The sequence below is a fragment of the Ischnura elegans genome, chromosome 8 (genome assembly GCF_921293095.1).
Source record: "Ischnura elegans chromosome 8, ioIscEleg1.1, whole genome shotgun sequence".
NCBI lineage: Eukaryota > Metazoa > Arthropoda > Insecta > Odonata > Coenagrionidae > Ischnura > Ischnura elegans.
The window spans coordinates 104,508,161-104,527,838 of NC_060253.1; the positions used below are offsets into that span (position 1 = coordinate 104,508,161).

The following is a 19,678-nucleotide window of genomic DNA, read 5'->3' on the forward strand; positions in this document are numbered from 1 at the left end:
TCGCACATGCCTCAAATCTGTCCGTCGAGAACTATGTAAGAAAAGCATGTGTGTAAACTCTTAATACATGCAGTTAACATTTAATTTCAAATCATTTATCCATTGAAATTGTCTTCATTAGTAACAAATACACGATGAATCGAAAGAAAATATAACTGAAGCTTTTGTAATGTGAATATGACATTCTCTCTATAAAATGAAATGCAGCAACCAAACATTTTGCCAGTGATGAGATGAAGAAGACGACCATTTCATGGCTTTTTGCGTGTTCTTCTTCACTCCTTCAACTTTAGAAGCTAAACGTTTACGTTAAACAATGTTTAATGAACCATGGTTGTAGTCGAATAAACCATGAGAAAAATGATATATGACGCGACCCTTTGGATCTTTGGCAGAATTGCATACAAATGCTTAAAGTTCAGTGTTCTACCTTTTTGCGGCGATAGCAGTGGGAAGAGAGATGGGCTGCTGATTGAAGGCTGATGAGTTCAAAACAGGATTGAGTTGCTGGATACCCCTGAGAAAAATCCTCAAGAAAGATAGCACGAGGAAAGGCACTAGCCCTTACGGTGAATGGGTGAAAATTTACAATCCTATATCTTGGTTATGGGTGCCCTTTATGCTCGCTTAAAAAAATAACTTTCAGGTTGAACCATTGAAAGACGGACGGACACAGTTGAGGACAAAAGCATTATTTAAAAAAAAAACTAAGTGATAGGATGACAAATGATATTCAATGAGGAGAAAATAATTAACTTCAATTTATCAAACACATGTAAATGTAACAGCTTTTGCTAAAATTAATTATGTACTTGCTGGCACTACTCACATTGCAAGTGCAAAGGGAAAGAAAGAGAGAGAAACCTTTTGGTGGAGCCTCCTCTGCTGCTCCAGGCCCTCTTCCTCCTCTCGTTGGACGACTGCAAGGTCCTGAGTGTGCGTGTTGTCGGTTGCATCGTCAGGGACCACAGTGCCTTCGCCATCCACCAGCTCAGTGCGACCCGATTCAAGTTCACAGCAATCTTGCGTCTCTGTCTCCACACCCTCCTCCTCTCCACACACACCTGCAAAAAAGAGACCTCAATGTAACTGAGTACATACACATCGTGACATGAAGGATGAGTGAAGATCCACAATAGTTAAAGAGCATTAGAGGATGTAGGTAAATGTTACTGTGCTATAAATGTGATTAGCCAACAAATACAGCATAGAATAACATCATAGGGTGGTTTCCTATTATTTTTTTATTGCCTAAATTGAAAGATTATTACTCTTGGAGTGCGCATTTCACGCTCTTAGATTTTCGAATGACGATATCTATTTTTCGCGACTAAACGAAAAGTGAAAAATTTCAATCGCGCAAAAACGCGAAGGCAAAGTAGGAATGATGGGAAACGTCCGTGTGACGTATTTCTGGTTCCAGCTGTTGCCGTGTGAGGTGACCTTGCGGTGGCGAAGCTTGAGCGTTGATACGACGCAGGCTGCTAGCAGGTAGCTGAGTACCTTGCTAGCAGATAGCACTTGCCAAAAATTAGGATTATTATTCCACTATCAAACGAAGGAAACTTTCGGAACTTAGGTATTTTTCATGTGTTATTATTAAGAGATGTTTCCCTGAGATCTGTGCCTCATGCATGCATTGGTAATCTCAGACAATGTAAAACTCCTATCTACTCGTATAGAAACTAAGTCCCTGTAACGTCGTGTGGAGTGGAATAGCATGGGCACCAATCTGGCCTTTTTCAAATGAGGTTAAAATTGACCATTGCCATTCATCTGAACTGGGATTTCTAAAACCAAATAATTTGTATACAGTGAGTCCTCGTTTAACGTCACTTACTGTTCCTGAAATATGTGACGATAAACGAAATGACGTTGATCGAAACATACTATCCCATAAGAAACAATGTAAAAAGTGAATATCGGCTCCTAGACCTAACAATTCCTAAGCAAAAAAGTTTTAGCATATCATATCTGGGGCATTTTGTACGATGGGAATGCCAAACTCTGGCATAAATACGAGTTCCTGTCTTCATTGATGACAATAGCAGCAGTGACATAAATCCTTCTCCATTTTGTATCTTCCCGCCTTTGCTTTACGGCTTCGCTATGGTGGTTGTCCGGGCAAGCGTCGCCTGGGCATCATCATCGCTGAAACATCGTCACAGTTACAGGAACCAAAATTATTGTGAACGTAGTGAAAAAAGTGACGACAAAAATTCCGAATTCTACACGGAAAAATGCCTTGAAATCACTTTTTAGGTTCCTGAAAACCATTATGTCAAGTAAAACCTTGTCCACCTACCTAAGAATCCATTTTGCAGAAAAGTTGCTAAAACCGTCATCGCAATTAACAATAAACACACCGTTTTTCACTTTGTAAGACTGACTGAATTACCTCTCACAAAACGAAGAACCTGCAACGCCTGCCGCTTCGCCTTTTTTCTCAGGAAAAATATAAAAGACTTGACGTTAATGTGAAGCGAAGGTGCGATAAACGAATGACGATCTCAAAATTTTCATGACGTTACCGCGAAATGACGTTAAACGAGGACTCACTGTAACTGAGTACACATCGTGAAGATCCACAATAGTTAAACAGCATTAGAGGATGTAGGTAAATGTTACTGTGCTATAAATGTGATTAGCCAACAAATACAGCATAGAATAACATAACTGATGACATATTGTGCACATACAATTAGGAGAAATCATTAAAATTTGACATTTTAAAAGGGTATGCAAAATCAGCTCATATCTCATGCAGAATCCATCGTAAGTCAAACCCATGCTCTCCAGCCTCTTTTTATGAAGTCTCTTCACACAAAAGTAGTGAGCAACTGAGCCAATCCCTCACCCATAATACATGGTAATTTGCATCATACTCGTATCGGAATGGTGCGCAGGGGGAGCACGTACCAGAGAGGTCGTCCTGGGTGGTGTCTGCCGCCACAGACTGGCTCCCCGTGCCATCTTCCTCATCGTCTATCTCTTCATCTTCGACGTCGACTGCTTCTGCTTCCACTTCATCGTCTTCATCATCATCGGCTGCAGTTGTCGTCGACTCATCCTCTTCCTCCTCCTCTGTGATCATGCGAGACGTTTGCCCACGTATCTTGCGGCTCAATTCTGCAATCACGCAATGCAGTTCCGTGAGACGACCCTCATAGCGCTGCGCTTGTGAGTCCAGCCTCTCCTCTGCATCATGCACCAGCCTCAGCTTCTCCAGCTGCGAGTGGAGGGGACAAAATTGAATGAAACCACTTCTAGTTCTGCTTGAGCCTTTATCACTCCATTAATAAGTAAAAAGGACAGAAGTTTTAATAATAAAAATAAACTCCATACCTGAGCTTTGCTCAAGGATCGCTCCAAGAAATCTCTCTCCTGAGTGACAGCCTTCAACTGTCCGCTGAGGTCCTGGATTTCACTTTTAAGGGAGGAGAGGGCTGCCAAGTGAAGCTATGGGGAAGAAAAAGAAACTGAGACTTACCACAAATGCATAACCAGCGGTGGAACTATCTTTTCAAAGGCTAACAGATTTTTGATCTAACAATTAGCCTTAGACCACCACTTTTAAATCTTTAAGAGTCTACTGCACTTCACAAGGAGGTATCCCAAGAACCCAAGATCTAGGTGTGCAACCCCCTACTACAAGGTCCAATCATAGATCCAACACTTTACAAAGAAATACATTAAAATATTCTCTGCCATCAATTTTCCAACATTTTCACATTACATGTTTTCTTACTTTTTACGACCCTACATTCCCAAGTATAACATACTCTCTTTCATAACAAGCAGGAAATCGCCAGGAACTTGATGGCTGACACACATATTCTCGGAACCATTGAAATGCTCAAGCAATATCATCATTTCACTGATTCAATACTTGAATGCATAAATACATTTTATAGAAAGTACCAACCAAGTACAAAGGAACTTGGTTCGTACGTTCCTCCATAGAACAAAGATTTCTCCAGATCCCATCCGCGTGGAATACAGGTAAAACTATTTGATTAGTACGTTTTAAATAATGGCGCTTTCCTGGTTAGCATGCTCAATAATTTGCCATGAAGAAACCCACAAGTCGTTTCCTAGTATTTTCCAAGTGTCTAAACCTCCAAATTCATTAGTTATTTTATTATCATCAGCCATTGATCTCTCACATTCATCCCCCACCTCTCTTTCTACGACCGTGATGCATCCAAATGCATTTCTCAATGCGAAGAGTACGCGCGTCATTACTTGACAAGTATTGCGGGAGCAGACGATGCTTTGGATCGCCATGTGAAACTTAACGCAAAAATACTTGATCTCAGTATAAGATATAGAAAGCAGGCTACATTGAACAATATTTTAAAGAGAATTTCAACTGTAGAATATAAAAATCTGCTTATAATAATCTTTAAATGTCTTATTAATCGTCATATCAATATCGATATATCAATCGATATATTGATCGATAAGGGTTCATTCAGAGCACAAATGCATACGGCTGTTGCCGAGATAAATAATAAAGAAATTGTAGCACATTTTTTTATGATTTTTTAAAACAACTAATTGATATACTCAGGGTAATTGTCATTTCTATGAGTAATCTCTGAGAATGAAGAAATAACTCAGCTAAACTTGTCCTTTTAAAACACATACGACAAATCAAGGGAGAATGATGACTTTTTATGCCATTGTCTCTGGGAGATCTATGAAAACATAGTGATTTTCGTTCACAGGTTTTTTTTTTGGCAGTTTAGCGCTAATTTTCTTGATTTTAAATGTGAAAAGAGTTCAGGAAGGCAATCCTACCAGAACTTCAGACAGTAATTGTAGTTATGACGACTTTTCCACGGATTGTAATAATCCCTATTTCTATTGTTTACTTCCCTGGTTAGCACGATTTCCTGGATAGCATGTTCATTTTTTGTGGTCCCTTCAAAAACGTACCAAAGAAGTTCTACTATAGTTTTAATCGATAATGCTCACTTGTTCATCCTATGTATAATACACACCAAATGTAACTTCAAATGTATTTGAAAAAACACGTTTTTAAACATTTTGTTTACCTGGGATGGTCAGGGAAAGTTAAGCTGCATTATCAATCCGTACAGTGAGGGACGAAGTATGCTTAGGTTCTACTCGGGTAGCAATAAAATTTTGGGAAACTGAAGAAGGTAGTCGAGCAATGGTCAAATGTTTAAAAACATTTTTCGGCAGTCAGCGTACAAAATGTGTATAATAACATTCCCACAGTCTAAGGGTTAATGCCATACCAGCATTGCTACAAAATGTGCTGGTTTGCTTAATCCTTAGACAAAAAACTTAAGAACTTTGATTGTACAAGCCAAACAGTTTGACAGTGAAGTTGTTAAACTACTTGGCTTTCACCTTGATCCTAAACTAACTGGGAGTTTGCATATTTTTAACATTAGGAAAAAACTTGCCAGAGCCCTAGACTTAATTAGGAAGCTCAACTGCTGTGTGACTAAGGACCATCTTCTCTATGCTTATTATGCATTCTTTCAATCTCACCTTACATATGGAATCAGACTTTGGGGGCATGCTTCCGATGTAAAACATTTGTTAATACTGCAAAAGAAGGTGGTTCAAATTATCTCTAACTCTGGATGTACTGAACATTGTAAACCACTTTTTGTCGAATTAAGCATTATGACTGTATACAGCCTATATGTATTTCATATTCTGTTGTTCATCAAGGGAAATTTGCAATTGTACTCCACAAGAGCTGATGTACATAACCATGACACCAGAGCTAAGAGTAAATTAGATATGCCTCAATGTAGGCTGGTCAAATCTTTTAACTATGAAAACCAGGCAATTAAGTACTTCAACATGTGGCCCAACTCAGCAAGAATGGTTGGCAACAATGTCTTCCGCAGGGCCTTAAAAAAATTTCTAATATCTAAACCCACATAATCACTGGAGGAAATTGATTTCTCCACTATCAGCTTTTAAATGTACTTTTGCACTTTGATTCAAATTGTATGATTTCTCTCTTATTTGTATTGTATATGTACATTCTGCTGCCTCTTAAATCCAGGATATTTCTTATTACTGTGTCCTCACACGAGGTGTATTAATTGACGACATCTCCCACATTTATTATTGTGCTACAGATTAATAAAGATATTATTATTATCATTACACCCACCTTGTTGGCCATATCGAGGAGGCTGGCAGTCCCTCCCCCCTGGGGAATGGGGGAACCGCCCACCCCAGGCCCCTGGACACTCGGAGGCCCCTGCACGTTGGGGGACCCTTGCAGCCCTTGGCCTGGTGCCTGGGTCTGACCTCGAATGGCACCAGGGGACGCCTGGGGCTCTGGGCTCAAGTCCCGAGCACCACTGTCAAACTCCCACCTTTCCTGACGGCCACCACTCCCAGCGCCTGAATTGAAAAAGAACACATCCAATTGAATCAGATGGAGCAGCATTTGGAGTGGAGAAACAGTAGCTAGGGCCTCCCACGAGGGAAGAGCACAGGCGAAGGGAAATCACTGCCTCCAACAGGCTTACTTCTGAACAAAGCCTCCCTCATATGGCACAAACACAGATCGGGAATATTCTTAAAAAAATTTTGGTGACAGCCAGGATTCAAACCTAAGCTGTCTGGATGGGGAGAGAGTTTCAAGCTACAACAAAAAATCAATCGCAATAATGAATCCCCAAAGAGCAATTGATATGATTCTTTTCTCATGGAAACCCTACAAAGCACTATCCACCTCTCAGAAAAGCAGTTTCACATTAGGGTGTCTCCCACCAAAATACATGACCAAGAATTTTTTTAATAAGAGAAAAAAAAGGAAAGAAAATATAATTGGAATATAAAAGCATAGTAGAGGAAGATCTTTGACGATCAAAATAAGAATCTTGAACAAATTGAGACCTTACACGACACCTCATCACACTAAATAATTACTAGAGATTAAAAAGAAGGAAAAGCTACACAACATGTTCAACTTAATACCAATGAAATAAGAAGTAAAGTGATAACAGCCATTTTTAATTGCTATGAAGAGATCTTTTCACTTCTCCTTGATTACACAGGCTAAAAGTAAACTGCTTGACTGCATGGGAGGGACGAAGGTTATGGCCACGGGAACACTCACCCAGACTGTTTTCGCTGCTCGTGGGTTGGCGATACTCAGGCTGCCGGATGTTGCCGCCAGAGCCACTGTTGGCGTTGCTAAGGGGGGTCTTGGTGTGCTCGCTGTCCCCCCGCCCTCCCCCTCCCCAGTGCCCCCCCTCCTCTTCCTCCTCCTCCTCCTCGGTGGCTGTTGTGTCCCCCTCCCCCAGGCACCTGGCCGCCGCCTCCACCTGACCAGCCAACTCGAGCCGCCTGCGCAGGAACCCCTGGTACGAGATGCGACCTTGCTCGTCCGCCCCCAGTTCCTGCATCAGCTCCCCCACGCATTGCTCCAGGTTCAGCTTGCGGCAAATGCTCAGCAGATCCTCGCTTTTCAGAGAAGGGAGGAAAAAAAAATAAAACTTGATATTGCCCACTGCAAGCACAGTGAAATGCAGTACAATGCAAGTACAGAGCGTTATGCAAGTGCAGGTCTCTATGGGGAATAAATGGTCAACATGAGTGACTCTCAAAGTACGCATCGTCAAAGTACCATCCATCACCTTCAGTGGCGTTGCTGTGCTGCAGGGAATAGCAGGAGGAACATAGCAAAATACAGGGTGTCTCTATACTGTGTATCAAGGCTTACTGCCACCTGATGAGGATACTAACTGTATTGAAACCAGTAGCGATTATACCTTTTTGAGGAAAAATGTCCGTCTGTTTAATTAATAGTCTCCGCCCAGGATTGCATGGGATTACATTTAGAGGTGTGCTCCATTTGTGGGACCAGTGGGAGCATGTTTGACACACATCAGAATTATTTCTGCTGGTTTCCATAACCAGAGGGAGTAATTCTTATCAGTGTCAATCACACCCTACACATAACCTAGGCAATATTGAAAGTTCATTATAATTAAAGCATTATCTATGAAGTAAAGGAGCTGTGTTACAAAGTCAAAGGAGTGGAAAGTCAATAGCTACTGACCAAATTTTAATGCAAGGCTGTCCAATGTTTCAAAGAAGATATGACCTTGGAAGATAAATATAATACAGTAAAACCTCTACACAAGGAACCCCCATAAAGCAAAATTTTAAGGAAATCACCCTATTTCCAAGTCATTGACCCAGTCCTGGACCCATCGAATGAACAATGCATGCAAGAAAACCCACCATGAATCTCTCCAATTACAAAAACTCCCTACAATGAAGTCTATATGTGAGCCCAAAGCATAGTAAGTGCCCTTGTAGAATGAATGATTGAGGAAAATATGAAATATTTTGTATTTACTGGTAAATTTTCAATGTAGTTTACATAATAAGTAGAACCGCAATGGAGGGTACGGCATATTCACCATTCCACTCTGAGCTTCAAAGGGTTTACATCTGAGACCTATACATAGTCGACTCTTATGGTTCCCACCACAAGTAATGTGCACAGGAAGCCAAAGCTCCACTCTGCACGGCTCTGCCTATTGCTTCACTTCACACAACTCTCTCCATTGCTTCCCTCTGCATGGCTCTATTACTTCGCTCCACGCAGCTCCATCAATTGTTCTGCTCTGCATTGCTGGATCAACGCCGACAAGACATGGATTCAAATATTACCTGGTGTATTTGCAAATGGTACTGCATTTTGGCACAGAAGAACGGCTGTTTCAACAGAATGCCGATTCGAGAATCCAGACAAGCAATACGCCAACTATTGGTCGAATTCAGAAGTAGAGCTCCGAGAAAATAGGTATGTTTGTTTGATGTGAGCCTAATATTTGGGGTGTTATGATGCAAAACATTTTGGTGGTACCATATGGCACCGCTAGGCGTAACTAGTAAAAGGATAAATTTTGCACCTAATGACTCAGAATTTCATTGAAATTTAAATACATGATTACCACAAAATTCGCAGAAACTTTTTAATTCAGGCACTACCGGGTTAATTACAGCACTCCAAGAATTTTATTGACTAGATACTCCAGAAAATTATGGAGTATTTTAAAAGTATGTAATCCACAAGCTTCAAATTTTCCGTACCGGGTCATTCCATTTCAAATCAACCAGGCCATGACACCCACCGACTCGGATTTTCATGAAACTTGCCATGGTCAAACATCATGGTATGATTAGAGATTGTGTGCAATTTTAGCCTCCAATTGTCAATTGTTAATGAAATATGAGTAATTGAAATTTGAGCATGACCCCTAAATTGCCGCAACGTGCAACACATGGTGATTTTTATTTTCATCCATAACTCCATTCCTGTGAGATGAAAAGACATGATTTTTTTTTCTAAAGCTAAGGAGTCTATAATGATCCCACGATTGTCATTAAATATTCACTGCATGAAGTAAGTCAGCTGCAAAAAAATAAAGTTTACAAAAAAATCTCGCTTGTACCATTTTTGATTGTGAGCATCCACAGGGAAAGGCCATGCGAATACAGACTCATGGTTCAGTTTAAAATAATCATTAATGTATGAGCAAAGATCCTGATGAAAAAAAATCATGAGTCCGGCGTTCCTTTTAGTAAAAAAAAATTCTCATTCATGGTCACGGGAAAAAATGGCATTTTTTTCAAGGCACATAGAAATTACACAATTTAGAGGAGAGATAAGTTTATACTCTTGATTAAAAAATATTGGAGCATGCATTATCTCACTATAGTGTATGCTACTGGCTCTTACAGTAGGAAACACATAAGCAGTCATGTCAATGTACTCCCCCACATACTGCTAATTTCGTGTTATCAGGACTATTCCTACTATCTCTTCCATGGGTAATGGGTAACTGAATAGTATGGTATAAAATATAAAGGCAGAAGAGAGCCATCAGAAAGTTTTCTCCAATTTCAGTCCAAGTGAAGTTAATTAATTTCTTCATTAATTTCTCATTTATATGGTGCTGCCTTAGTGATATCCTGGTTGAATTTCAGACTAAGTAACTCATGTTAGTGCGTCTGATAGCCAGGCTTACGTTGTAATATCTCTTGTTCGTATCAATGAGGTCTGTCTTCAAAGTACATATTTCATAATAGCAAAACAAATGAACTTCTCAGTTCTCTCTGAAAATATTCAGAACACCATTATCTATGTTGTAAGCAGTTAATCACAAGTAAGTACACCTATCTGAATATCAAACATTGTAACATTCAAGATGTACCTTATGAAGGAGTTACAGTGGAACCTCTATCTATTGTTTTTCATGGGGATGAACAAAGAAAAACGATGAATGCGGGAATGTTTGGCTGGGTTGCCTATGTTACAGGAAACGCAGGAATTTTTTTTGCGAGTGATTATGATATTCATTACAGGATTCAAACAAGATTTTAGCCGAATACAGAAATATTAGTACTGCATCGAAACACTTTGGTCATATTGTTGATTCGCCTAATATCTCTTTCAAATGTCGTAAAGGAACACGCCACCTCGCTAAAAAATGTTTGTACTCCACTCGGCATTTGCACTGCTATTATGGATTTCTGTCTGATATAAAAATTCTTATACATCAAACGCCATTTAAATACACGTATTTACGAGAGCATTATGTATAGTGTGCCTAAAACAACCGCTTTTGCCGGCGAAGTGATTGGTTGTGAGATCGATCACAAAGGCCAAAAATAGTTTATTATTTGAAAATTTCCTTTCTAATAAATATATTTTTAATATAATTGAGGCAATGCGTAAAGCGTGAACAATGTTACGTCGTCAGCGGCACGGTCACCTGATCCTCGGCTTCATCCCACTTCTTTTCACATGATAGCTCGCTCCACCCCTACCCCGAACGTCATGTGCAAGCGGACAGCCCGAGGCGTTCTGCAATATCCACGCACTTCTAGCTCGGATTCTTTTCTTCATCTTCAATGATTTTGAGCCCATATTTTAAAGTTCCTACTTGTTCCTTCGGAAGGGCCATGATCAGAAAATAAATAAAAATAAAACTAATAAAAATGAAACCGGACTTGATTAAACCCACACGGAAAACACTCGCTGGCTTGAAGTCAACACATCCTGGAAAGTACGGAACTACTTGTACGAGGTGAAGTTCGGAACTGATGCTATCGCGTACGGCGTACGCAGAGCATACTGCAGTGGGTGAAGCATGACCATATGACTGCACCATTAATTATTTTTGTCCTTCAGAGAAGGGAACTTACCCACTCATTGCTAAGTAGGGTAGCGCCAGATGAGCTGATGAATTCGGATTACTAGTGGGGAGAAATAAAGTATCCGGAGAAGATTTACCTTCGTCAGTTACTCTGACAAGTGAGACTTAAAGTATAACCCCGAAAGTATACTCTCACTGCCTCATCTCATTGTTTCATATCTGATGACCTTAACCATGATGTGGCCTTTGTTATGGAAGTGCAACGCCACCTGATAGAAATTTTAAAGAGAACTTCGCCGATGATCCAAGAAGTTCAGTACTTCACAGATGGATGTGCTGGGCAATATAAAAACTGCAAGTCTTTTTTAAATTTGTGCCATCATTATAATGACTATGGCATTAATGCAACCTGGTCTTTTTTTTTCCATGAGCCATGGGAAGTCTTCTTGTGATGGTATAGGTGGTACAATTAAACGAATGGCGAGGAAAGCCAGCCTGCAACGCCCAATGGCACAGCAAATAACAAACAGCAGCGGGATGTATGAATTTTGTAGAGATAATGTGAAAAACATCAACATCCATTACATTAAGTCTAGTGATGTGGCTTGGTCACGTAGTAAACTTCTTGAAAGATCCACCAAGGCAAAAACAATTACAGGTACAAGAAACTTCCATCATTTTGTGCCTTTATCGGATAGAAAAGTCGCTGCAAAGTTCACTGGCCTGGATGATGAGTACAGCATTATATTTGATTTTTGTTCCGTAACAGTGAATTTCCCAGATAATTTGGTTGTTGGTTCATATGCAGCTTGTATTTACAGCATGCAGTGGTACATTGGAGTAGTGGAAGCTCTCAACCATGAAGAAAGTGATATTTCAGTTAAATTCATGACGCCTAAAGGACCCTCACCTTCATTCTCTTGGCCTGAGAGAGATGATGTTTGCTGTGTGCCACTAGGACACATATTGTGTGTGCTTAATTCTCCTGCAACTACAAGCTCTGGGAGGTCATACTACTTCTTGAGGGAGGAAGTGGACCACATTCAAAAAATATATATAGACTTTGTGAAAAACACTAAGACATCTTAGAATGTGATCAGTCAGTTAAAAAGAGGAGGCTCACTTTCAAATCAATTGGTAAGGTTGTTTATTTAATTGTACTGTTTCTACCTAAATTTCCAATGATATAGAATCACTAAATGAAAAATTGAAAATAAGCATAGAATCACTAAATGAAACATTGAAAATAAGCATTAGTGTGAAGTACCTGAAAGATTTCTCAATTCAAATGATTTGATGACGGTTCCCTTTGACATTCAATAATGTACATTCCTGTGATGACAATACATCTGGATATGAAATGTATCTGGTCTTTGGACTAAGATTAAAAGGAATGTAGAATGTGTCTACCATGGCTCATGCAGTTTTTTTTAAATTACAACTCCCTCTACTCAAATAGCCCTGATAGCACGAAATTAGCAGTATGTGGGGGAGTACATTGACATGACTGCTTATGTGTTTCCTACTGTAAGAGCCAGTAGCATACACTATAGTGAGATAATGCATGCTCCAATATTTTTTAATCAAGAGTATAAACTTATCTCTCCTCTAAATTGTGTAATTTCTATGTGCCTTGAAAAAAATGCCATTTTTTCCCGTGACCATGAATGAGAATTTTTTTTTACTAAAAGGAACGCCGGACTCATGATTTTTTTTCATCAGGATCTTTGCTCATACATTAATGATTATTTTAAACTGAACCATGAGTCTGTATTCGCATGGCCTTTCCCTGTGGATGCTCACAATCAAAAATGGTACAAGCGAGATTTTTTTGTAAACTTTATTTTTTTGCAGCTGACTTACTTCATGCAGTGAATATTTAATGACAATCGTGGGATCATTATAGACTCCTTAGCTTTAGAAAAAAAAATCATGTCTTTTCATCTCACAGGAATGGAGTTATGGATGAAAATAAAAATCACCATGTGTTGCACGTTGCGGCAATTTAGGGGTCATGCTCAAATTTCAATTACTCATATTTCATTAACAATTGACAATTGGAGGCTAAAATTGCACACAATCTCTAATCATACCATGATGTTTGACCATGGCAAGTTTCATGAAAATCCGAGTCGGTGGGTGTCATTTGGTCAAAATATTGGTTGATTTGACATGGAATGACCCTACCCTTAATTTCAGATTATAACAAAAGTAAGCGATGAGGTGTAGAGAAGAATGGATGAGAAAAACATTAATTTCATTTAGAAATATGCAGATTGAAAATCATGGGGTGAGAGCCACAGTACTTGATGGTAAATAATGAAAATCGTTCATCATCACTACAGGAAAGGTTTTCAAGGTGAATAAAGCAAGATGGAGAAAGTTACTGAAGTTGCATCGTGAAACATAAGGAACACTTGGATGCCCCTGCGACGACGCAACCCGCACATCAATTTCCATACAACGAAACCCCTTAAAGCGAAGTCACGTTTTTTTTCCAGTCCCAACAAATGCGTTGTGTGGCAGTTTTACTGTATATCGTTAATGTTGGGAAGTAGAAGAATCAGAGAAGAGACAATTAAGTCTAGTAAAATAAAATCACAATTAAAATTGCTCAATTACGAAACATCAAGGGAGTGTTTGCCAATCACCTGAATCTTGTGATAAATGCGCCAATGGGCACCATACATTATCGTGCACTGTCAATGCCTACAATATCAATTCACGGATAACTTTGCACTCCACCAGGGCAGCACATTGAGGGCCCAGAGGTAGAGTGAAACATATGTTTTTATGTTTCACCCTACCTCTACCTTCATTATGTCGGCCTCGGTCGCGGCGGGGATAATTCCTCGCCCACCACACTGAAGGTCGCGGGTTCGAGTCCTGCCTGGATAGGTTGCCCCTTCCAGGACATGGGTGTGTGTTATCGTCCGCTGTTGATTATTTAAAAACTCCCGATGTAAAGGCCTCATTATGCTGTTTCCGGGGGTAATATAAATTTTAAAAAAATTTAAAAAATAAATATGTAGTTAAAAGATGGTGTGAGCATCATCTAAAAGTAGAATACTGGCCTAATGAGTCACATGATGGCTCAAATCTCTGATATATATTTGGGATCACCTATTGTAGGTGTGATGCCAACATTAGGGATACTACGATGTAATTGTTTAACCTGACCAGGCATCACAAGCTAGTTTCAGCACCACCACTTTCCAGCAATGGCTGGAAATCCAAAGAAATCAATCCTTAAAATAACAACTGCTGACATACGTATTGAATATTAAAACCTCCAAACAGCTGAGTGCTGCAGTGCCCGATAACATACAGTCACTTTCAAAAGTTTTTGAACAAAGTTATGACAACAGAATGAGTAATGTAGACTACCTAAATTTCCTTGAGAAACAGAAGTGGCACCACACACACACTGTCATAAAACTTTTGGAATGAGACTGTACACAGCAGTTTCCACAACTTGATAACAGGGGATCCTTAGATCCATTAGCCGACATATATTGATTAATTGAAGCTGAATTATGGCTGATTGACATAGAATTCCCCACAAAGGCAACCTTTCTGGGTGGTCTTCATTTTATGGTACATCATTAACAGTCCTGTAAAACCTGCCTCCAATTATTTGCATTCAAGTACAAATATTTCCTTGAGTGCTGTCATGTATAACGAATGTAATTCTTGCTCCCTGTTAAAATAGCGTCAGGAGTTTGAAGAGATTTTAAGCAATAAGCCTGCCTCCAAAAATGATTGAACATTAAAAAGAGTTGTAAGTCCATGTCATTTTGCTATATACAGAAAATGGGAACATTACGTTGAACCCACTTTAATACGTATTCAATGTGGAGCACGTCAATTGACGTGCTCAGCTGGTAGGGCTGGGAGCTCTTTCTCCGCCTCCGTACGTGGCATGTATAGGGATGCATGCATGCATGAATCAAGGAACACACAGCGCGCTTGTAGGTATAGAGTCAGGGGGGTGTGGCGGGTGTCTTTGAGGCAGCGTTTCACCATGAAGGAGTCGCGATACGACTAAATGGTTGAAAATTTTGCCCAGACTGAGAACACTACAATATCATGTTTACTTAAAAAAAACGTTTTATCCATGTCGAAAAACTCAACATTCAAAATGGGTCCTACAGGCGCCTTTAGGCACCTCAGGCATGGCTATCCGACGTCGCACAAACCTGAAACTTCAAATCCAATTTTTTTCTCACCACTTTGCACATTTTCAGAGCACGAACTTTTCAATTGGATCATTTTGAAAAAATAAGTGCTGGCCTAATGCAACAGTTCCATTAAAAATTGAAGTGAGATCTCACAATTGTAAGGATAAGTAATTGAAATGTCACCAAATATCTACATGAAGAGGGATAGATCATGATGTGTCATAATATGCCCCAACAGTGTCAATGCCACCGTAAGTAACTCTAAGAAATCCTGTGATGCACCTAAAAAACAAGCACTGCACGAATTAAGAATAAGTATGAAAAATGAGAATGATGTAAAAGTTTTTGTGGCAAAGCGAACTAGGAGCAATGAGGTAGTGGTGAGTGCATGAGTATTGTTTCTCCTCAAAGGAAAGGAAAATTAACACCTACTGAGCAACATTTTCTCCATTAGAACACATAATTTAACAAGACACATAACAAAAAAAATTAATGAGAAAGAAGCAGCCAGATTAACCAGTATAAAAATACATCTTTAAATAATCTGGACCCCATGTTATGACACTTTACAACCACTCTTTCTTTAATAACTTCTTTGAGGAGACGAAAAACCAGCTCATATAAACATCACCAACTGCCAAAGTTCTAACAACTTATTTCATTAGGGTTTAAAAATGCCATTCAAGGCAGAAGGGTAAAGGAGGAACTGGAATGTTGAAGCACTAAAAAAAGTCTTTTTGAGAAGGTAATACTGGGACCAGTAGCAGGGGTTTTACAAAATTCCATTACCTGAATTTAACCTGACCAAAATCTTCATTTTCCTTGACTTTTGCAAACTCATCTTTAGATCAACAATAAACACTTTTCATTCGAAGCAGCCAATCCCGGCCAACTTCACTAACTTTTGCTCACATTCCACCCAATCTCAACAAGTGTTTGTCCCTTTTTTTATCACAGATTTCCACTACATTGGGCAAATCCTTTTCATTTAATTGGAAAACAAAATCCCCAGAGTCTAGTTGTAACGTATACAACTGTTTACAAGGTATTGCAAGGTTGTAAAACTGCAATTTTACAAAAGCATCTTTGCACAAAAGTTATACCTCCGGAAATAGGGAAGATATAAAAATCATACAATGCTACAATTTAAAGGTCCTCAAATGAATAAGATTATTAATGGATTATTTTATGAAATTTAAACAATTGTCAAGCCACCAGGCGGCGTGTCCCCCCGGGGAGATGCTGCCCCCCCGCAGAGTAAGCGTGAACTCTATCGGGGTGGCTTGAGGGGTCACGACGAGGGGCCGGAGTCAAGTCGAGGGAGTCTAGAAGAGAAACACTGGGAGTGTTGGGGCAGTCGGGGACTGCTCAAGTCTTATTTGTACATGTGTGTGACAAATAAAGTGACATCGAAGCGAAGGAGAGAGTCTCATTCCAGAGAATACCCAAGGTCCTTTAACACAATCTAATATTTTTTATAACAAATTCAAATATTCAAATTGATTTTTCCCAACAAAAATGCCCCCTTGATCTTTCTCATCTTTTATGTATGTTGCCTCGCCTACACATTAAAAACTTTGGCAGGGGTAATATTTAATTTAAGAAATCAATATCGATTATAGGATATGATTTGTGTCCTAACACTATGTCCAATGTAGTCAGAAGGAGGGCTTCGGGGGCTGCAGCCCTCCCCTGGAAGTTTATCCTTAGTGACTACTATCTGTGATACATAATAATGGTGACAATACCAAATGCCAATACAGGCAACCTCCATTCCCTCCAAGAAACCCCAAAGCAACTGTTTGACTAAAGGACTGCAACTAACTACTATACATTATCAGAACACTCACAAACCTTAGAAAAAAATTACAATTTAGGCAAAATGTGCGAAAGAGAACAAGGAAAGCACAAGCAGTCAATTGACCACTGATGGTCATCCATAGAAGGCATCAGATTATCCTGGCCATTCAAATGGAGCAAGGAACAACAAGTGATATACGAGATTCTATATCCAGAATGGGAATATTACCGAATAAAAGTGATGGCTCAAAGGATTTTCTCGAGATAGTTTGTGGAGACATTGGGCAAGGCTATCGGAATTACAAGAAAATACACTATCGACTGTCATGACAAACAGAGGTAAAATCTGAAGCACAGTGGAAGGGATGTGAAAAGATGGTGCAACGCCTGATATGAAGATTATGTCCTACCACCTGATGTGTATAGGGACACAGTATAAGGTAAAAACGGAGCAAGAGATCAATTGACTACTCTTGCAGTCAGGGCAGGAAAGTACACATCATGATCATGGAATGTACTGATGAACCGATTGTGATCACATGGAAAGATCACAACCACAGATAGTACATGCATTTGAACCCATTCAAGATCAACAAATATTGTGATCACCATATTTTTCTACCTCACACCTCTTTCATAACGGTCATAAGCCAAAGCCTTCGATTAATATTGATAGTCTTTTAACACTTCACATTACCCAGTTTGACAGATGCGACAGTTAGATAAGCAGCTCACTGATATATTTAAATATGTGGGCATAAATATACTCGTAGGACAATTGACACAAAGGGTTACCTACATATCTATTTTCCCCAGAATTTGCAAGAATCACCCGATAAATGTCAGAAAACGTGCGTATAAAAAAAGCATCAAAACTTTGTTTGCACACACCTTCTCCATCAGAGCAATGGTAAACGCTAACATTCCACATTCAGTAAATATAATAAATGAAACTTCATTTCCTTCAATTAAATTCGTATGAGATATTTATTTGCTGACAAACCACATTAATAAAATCTAATCAACGAAACTTCATTTCCTTCAATATTATTCGTATAGGATATTAACTTAGTATAGAATTTCACTAATACAAACTTTGAAAATGCATAACTTGTTACCTTAGACGTGTGAAAACAGAAAATGACCGTAGAATGCTTACCTGTCAATGTAACCGTCCCCATCTCCATCGCAGACTTGGAACAACTTTCGGATCCGTTCCTCTTCGCTGATTGATCCAGCCTCACTCGCAGTATCTTCTGTTTTGATGATTCCTGCCATTGTATACATTTATCTTGGCCGCGGCGTATTTCAACTGAAATATGTTCCTTGTGTAACCCATATGTACACACCCAATACAATACAACCAACACAAATAGCGATTGATAAATTGATCATTCAATTTTGATACTGAACACCAACAACTAAAGACTTCATTATTACAATTCCAATATACTTTAATGGAAGAAGGTGTCACTCACCATTTTGGACTATGACAGTAACTTCTTAACTATTATTTACATGACTCCATGTTGGGTTTACTAGCACGTCAAATGTCAAATGATGGTTCTAGAGGTGGCCAATGGAGGCAGCACTACCGTGGTTGTTTCAGTTGGCGCAAATTTCGTATCGATAAAGTTGCGGACACTAATACTTTCTGAGCATTTATATCCGTTATCGCTCACCTTCGCTTATTTTCACATTTTGTACAGAAATAATATTTTAGAATGGATATGCTGCATTATTTTTATACACACGTGACGCAGTATTTTTGCAGTATATAATTTTTCAGAGAGCCTAATGTTAAAAGTTCCATTTAAATAATTTTTCCTTCACAATTGCGGCATGAGTTACCGATTTTCAAACAGAATAGTACGAAAGTTGTTCGCATTAACCTAGAATGAATTTAAAAAGAACGAGTTATTCCTAATGTAAATAATCTTACCAATGACGAGTTACATTAATGGCTATTCAGAAGCGTTATTCTGGAAATTAATAAAGGATGCTGTTATGTTAAAAATAGTTGTTTTTTTTTTCAAATTATTAATGTTTAGGGATTGTTTCAGTAGTCTTATTCCATAATAATGTGCCCTTGAAAATTTCACTATTTACTTTCATTTAGTAAGTTCTATGGCATCAAGAAAGAGCAGTGATTTACTATACCAAATTTCAAGTGACGGTCTTAGCGAGAGCGAGGTTCCTGGTGTTGAAAATGCTTCCTTATAGGGTCTGATTTTGAAGCAATTAGCACCAAGGGTTGATAATTACTTAATAAACATTAACTAGAGACCCTTTTGAAATTCTAATAAGCTTAACGGTTAAATAACACTATAATGGTCTTAATAAATAATTTCCTTTTATTTTCAAAATAGCAGGGTAGTTTCCTTCATCAAAGAAAATGAAAGGCATTGATTGCGATTCGTTACCCACCATTTGTGTATTCTTAATATACAAATCATTTGCCAAGCACTACCTGCTGGCGGGTTACTCTGCTACCTGATAGCGGCCTGCATCGTAGCG

The 19,678-nt window shown here is 39.1% G+C and overlaps 1 protein-coding gene across 1 annotated transcript in view; it reads right to left on the reverse strand.

Moving 5' to 3' along the window:
- The window catches only part of LOC124164476 (colorectal mutant cancer protein), a 38,054-nt gene extending 19,023 nt beyond the window's left edge, over positions 1-19,031 (reverse strand). The window contains exons 1-7 of the mRNA XM_046541804.1: positions 18,640-19,031; positions 18,321-18,473; positions 7,124-7,470; positions 6,167-6,402; positions 3,346-3,459; positions 2,920-3,229; positions 865-1,064 (exon numbers count right to left, since the gene is read on the reverse strand). Of these exons, the coding sequence (XP_046397760.1) occupies positions 865-1,064; positions 2,920-3,229; positions 3,346-3,459; positions 6,167-6,402; positions 7,124-7,470; positions 18,321-18,448 (1,335 nt within the window). The 5' untranslated portion in view covers positions 18,449-18,473; positions 18,640-19,031. The remainder of the gene's footprint in view (positions 1-864; positions 1,065-2,919; positions 3,230-3,345; positions 3,460-6,166; positions 6,403-7,123; positions 7,471-18,320; positions 18,474-18,639) is intronic.
- Positions 19,032-19,678: the final 647 nt, after the last annotated feature.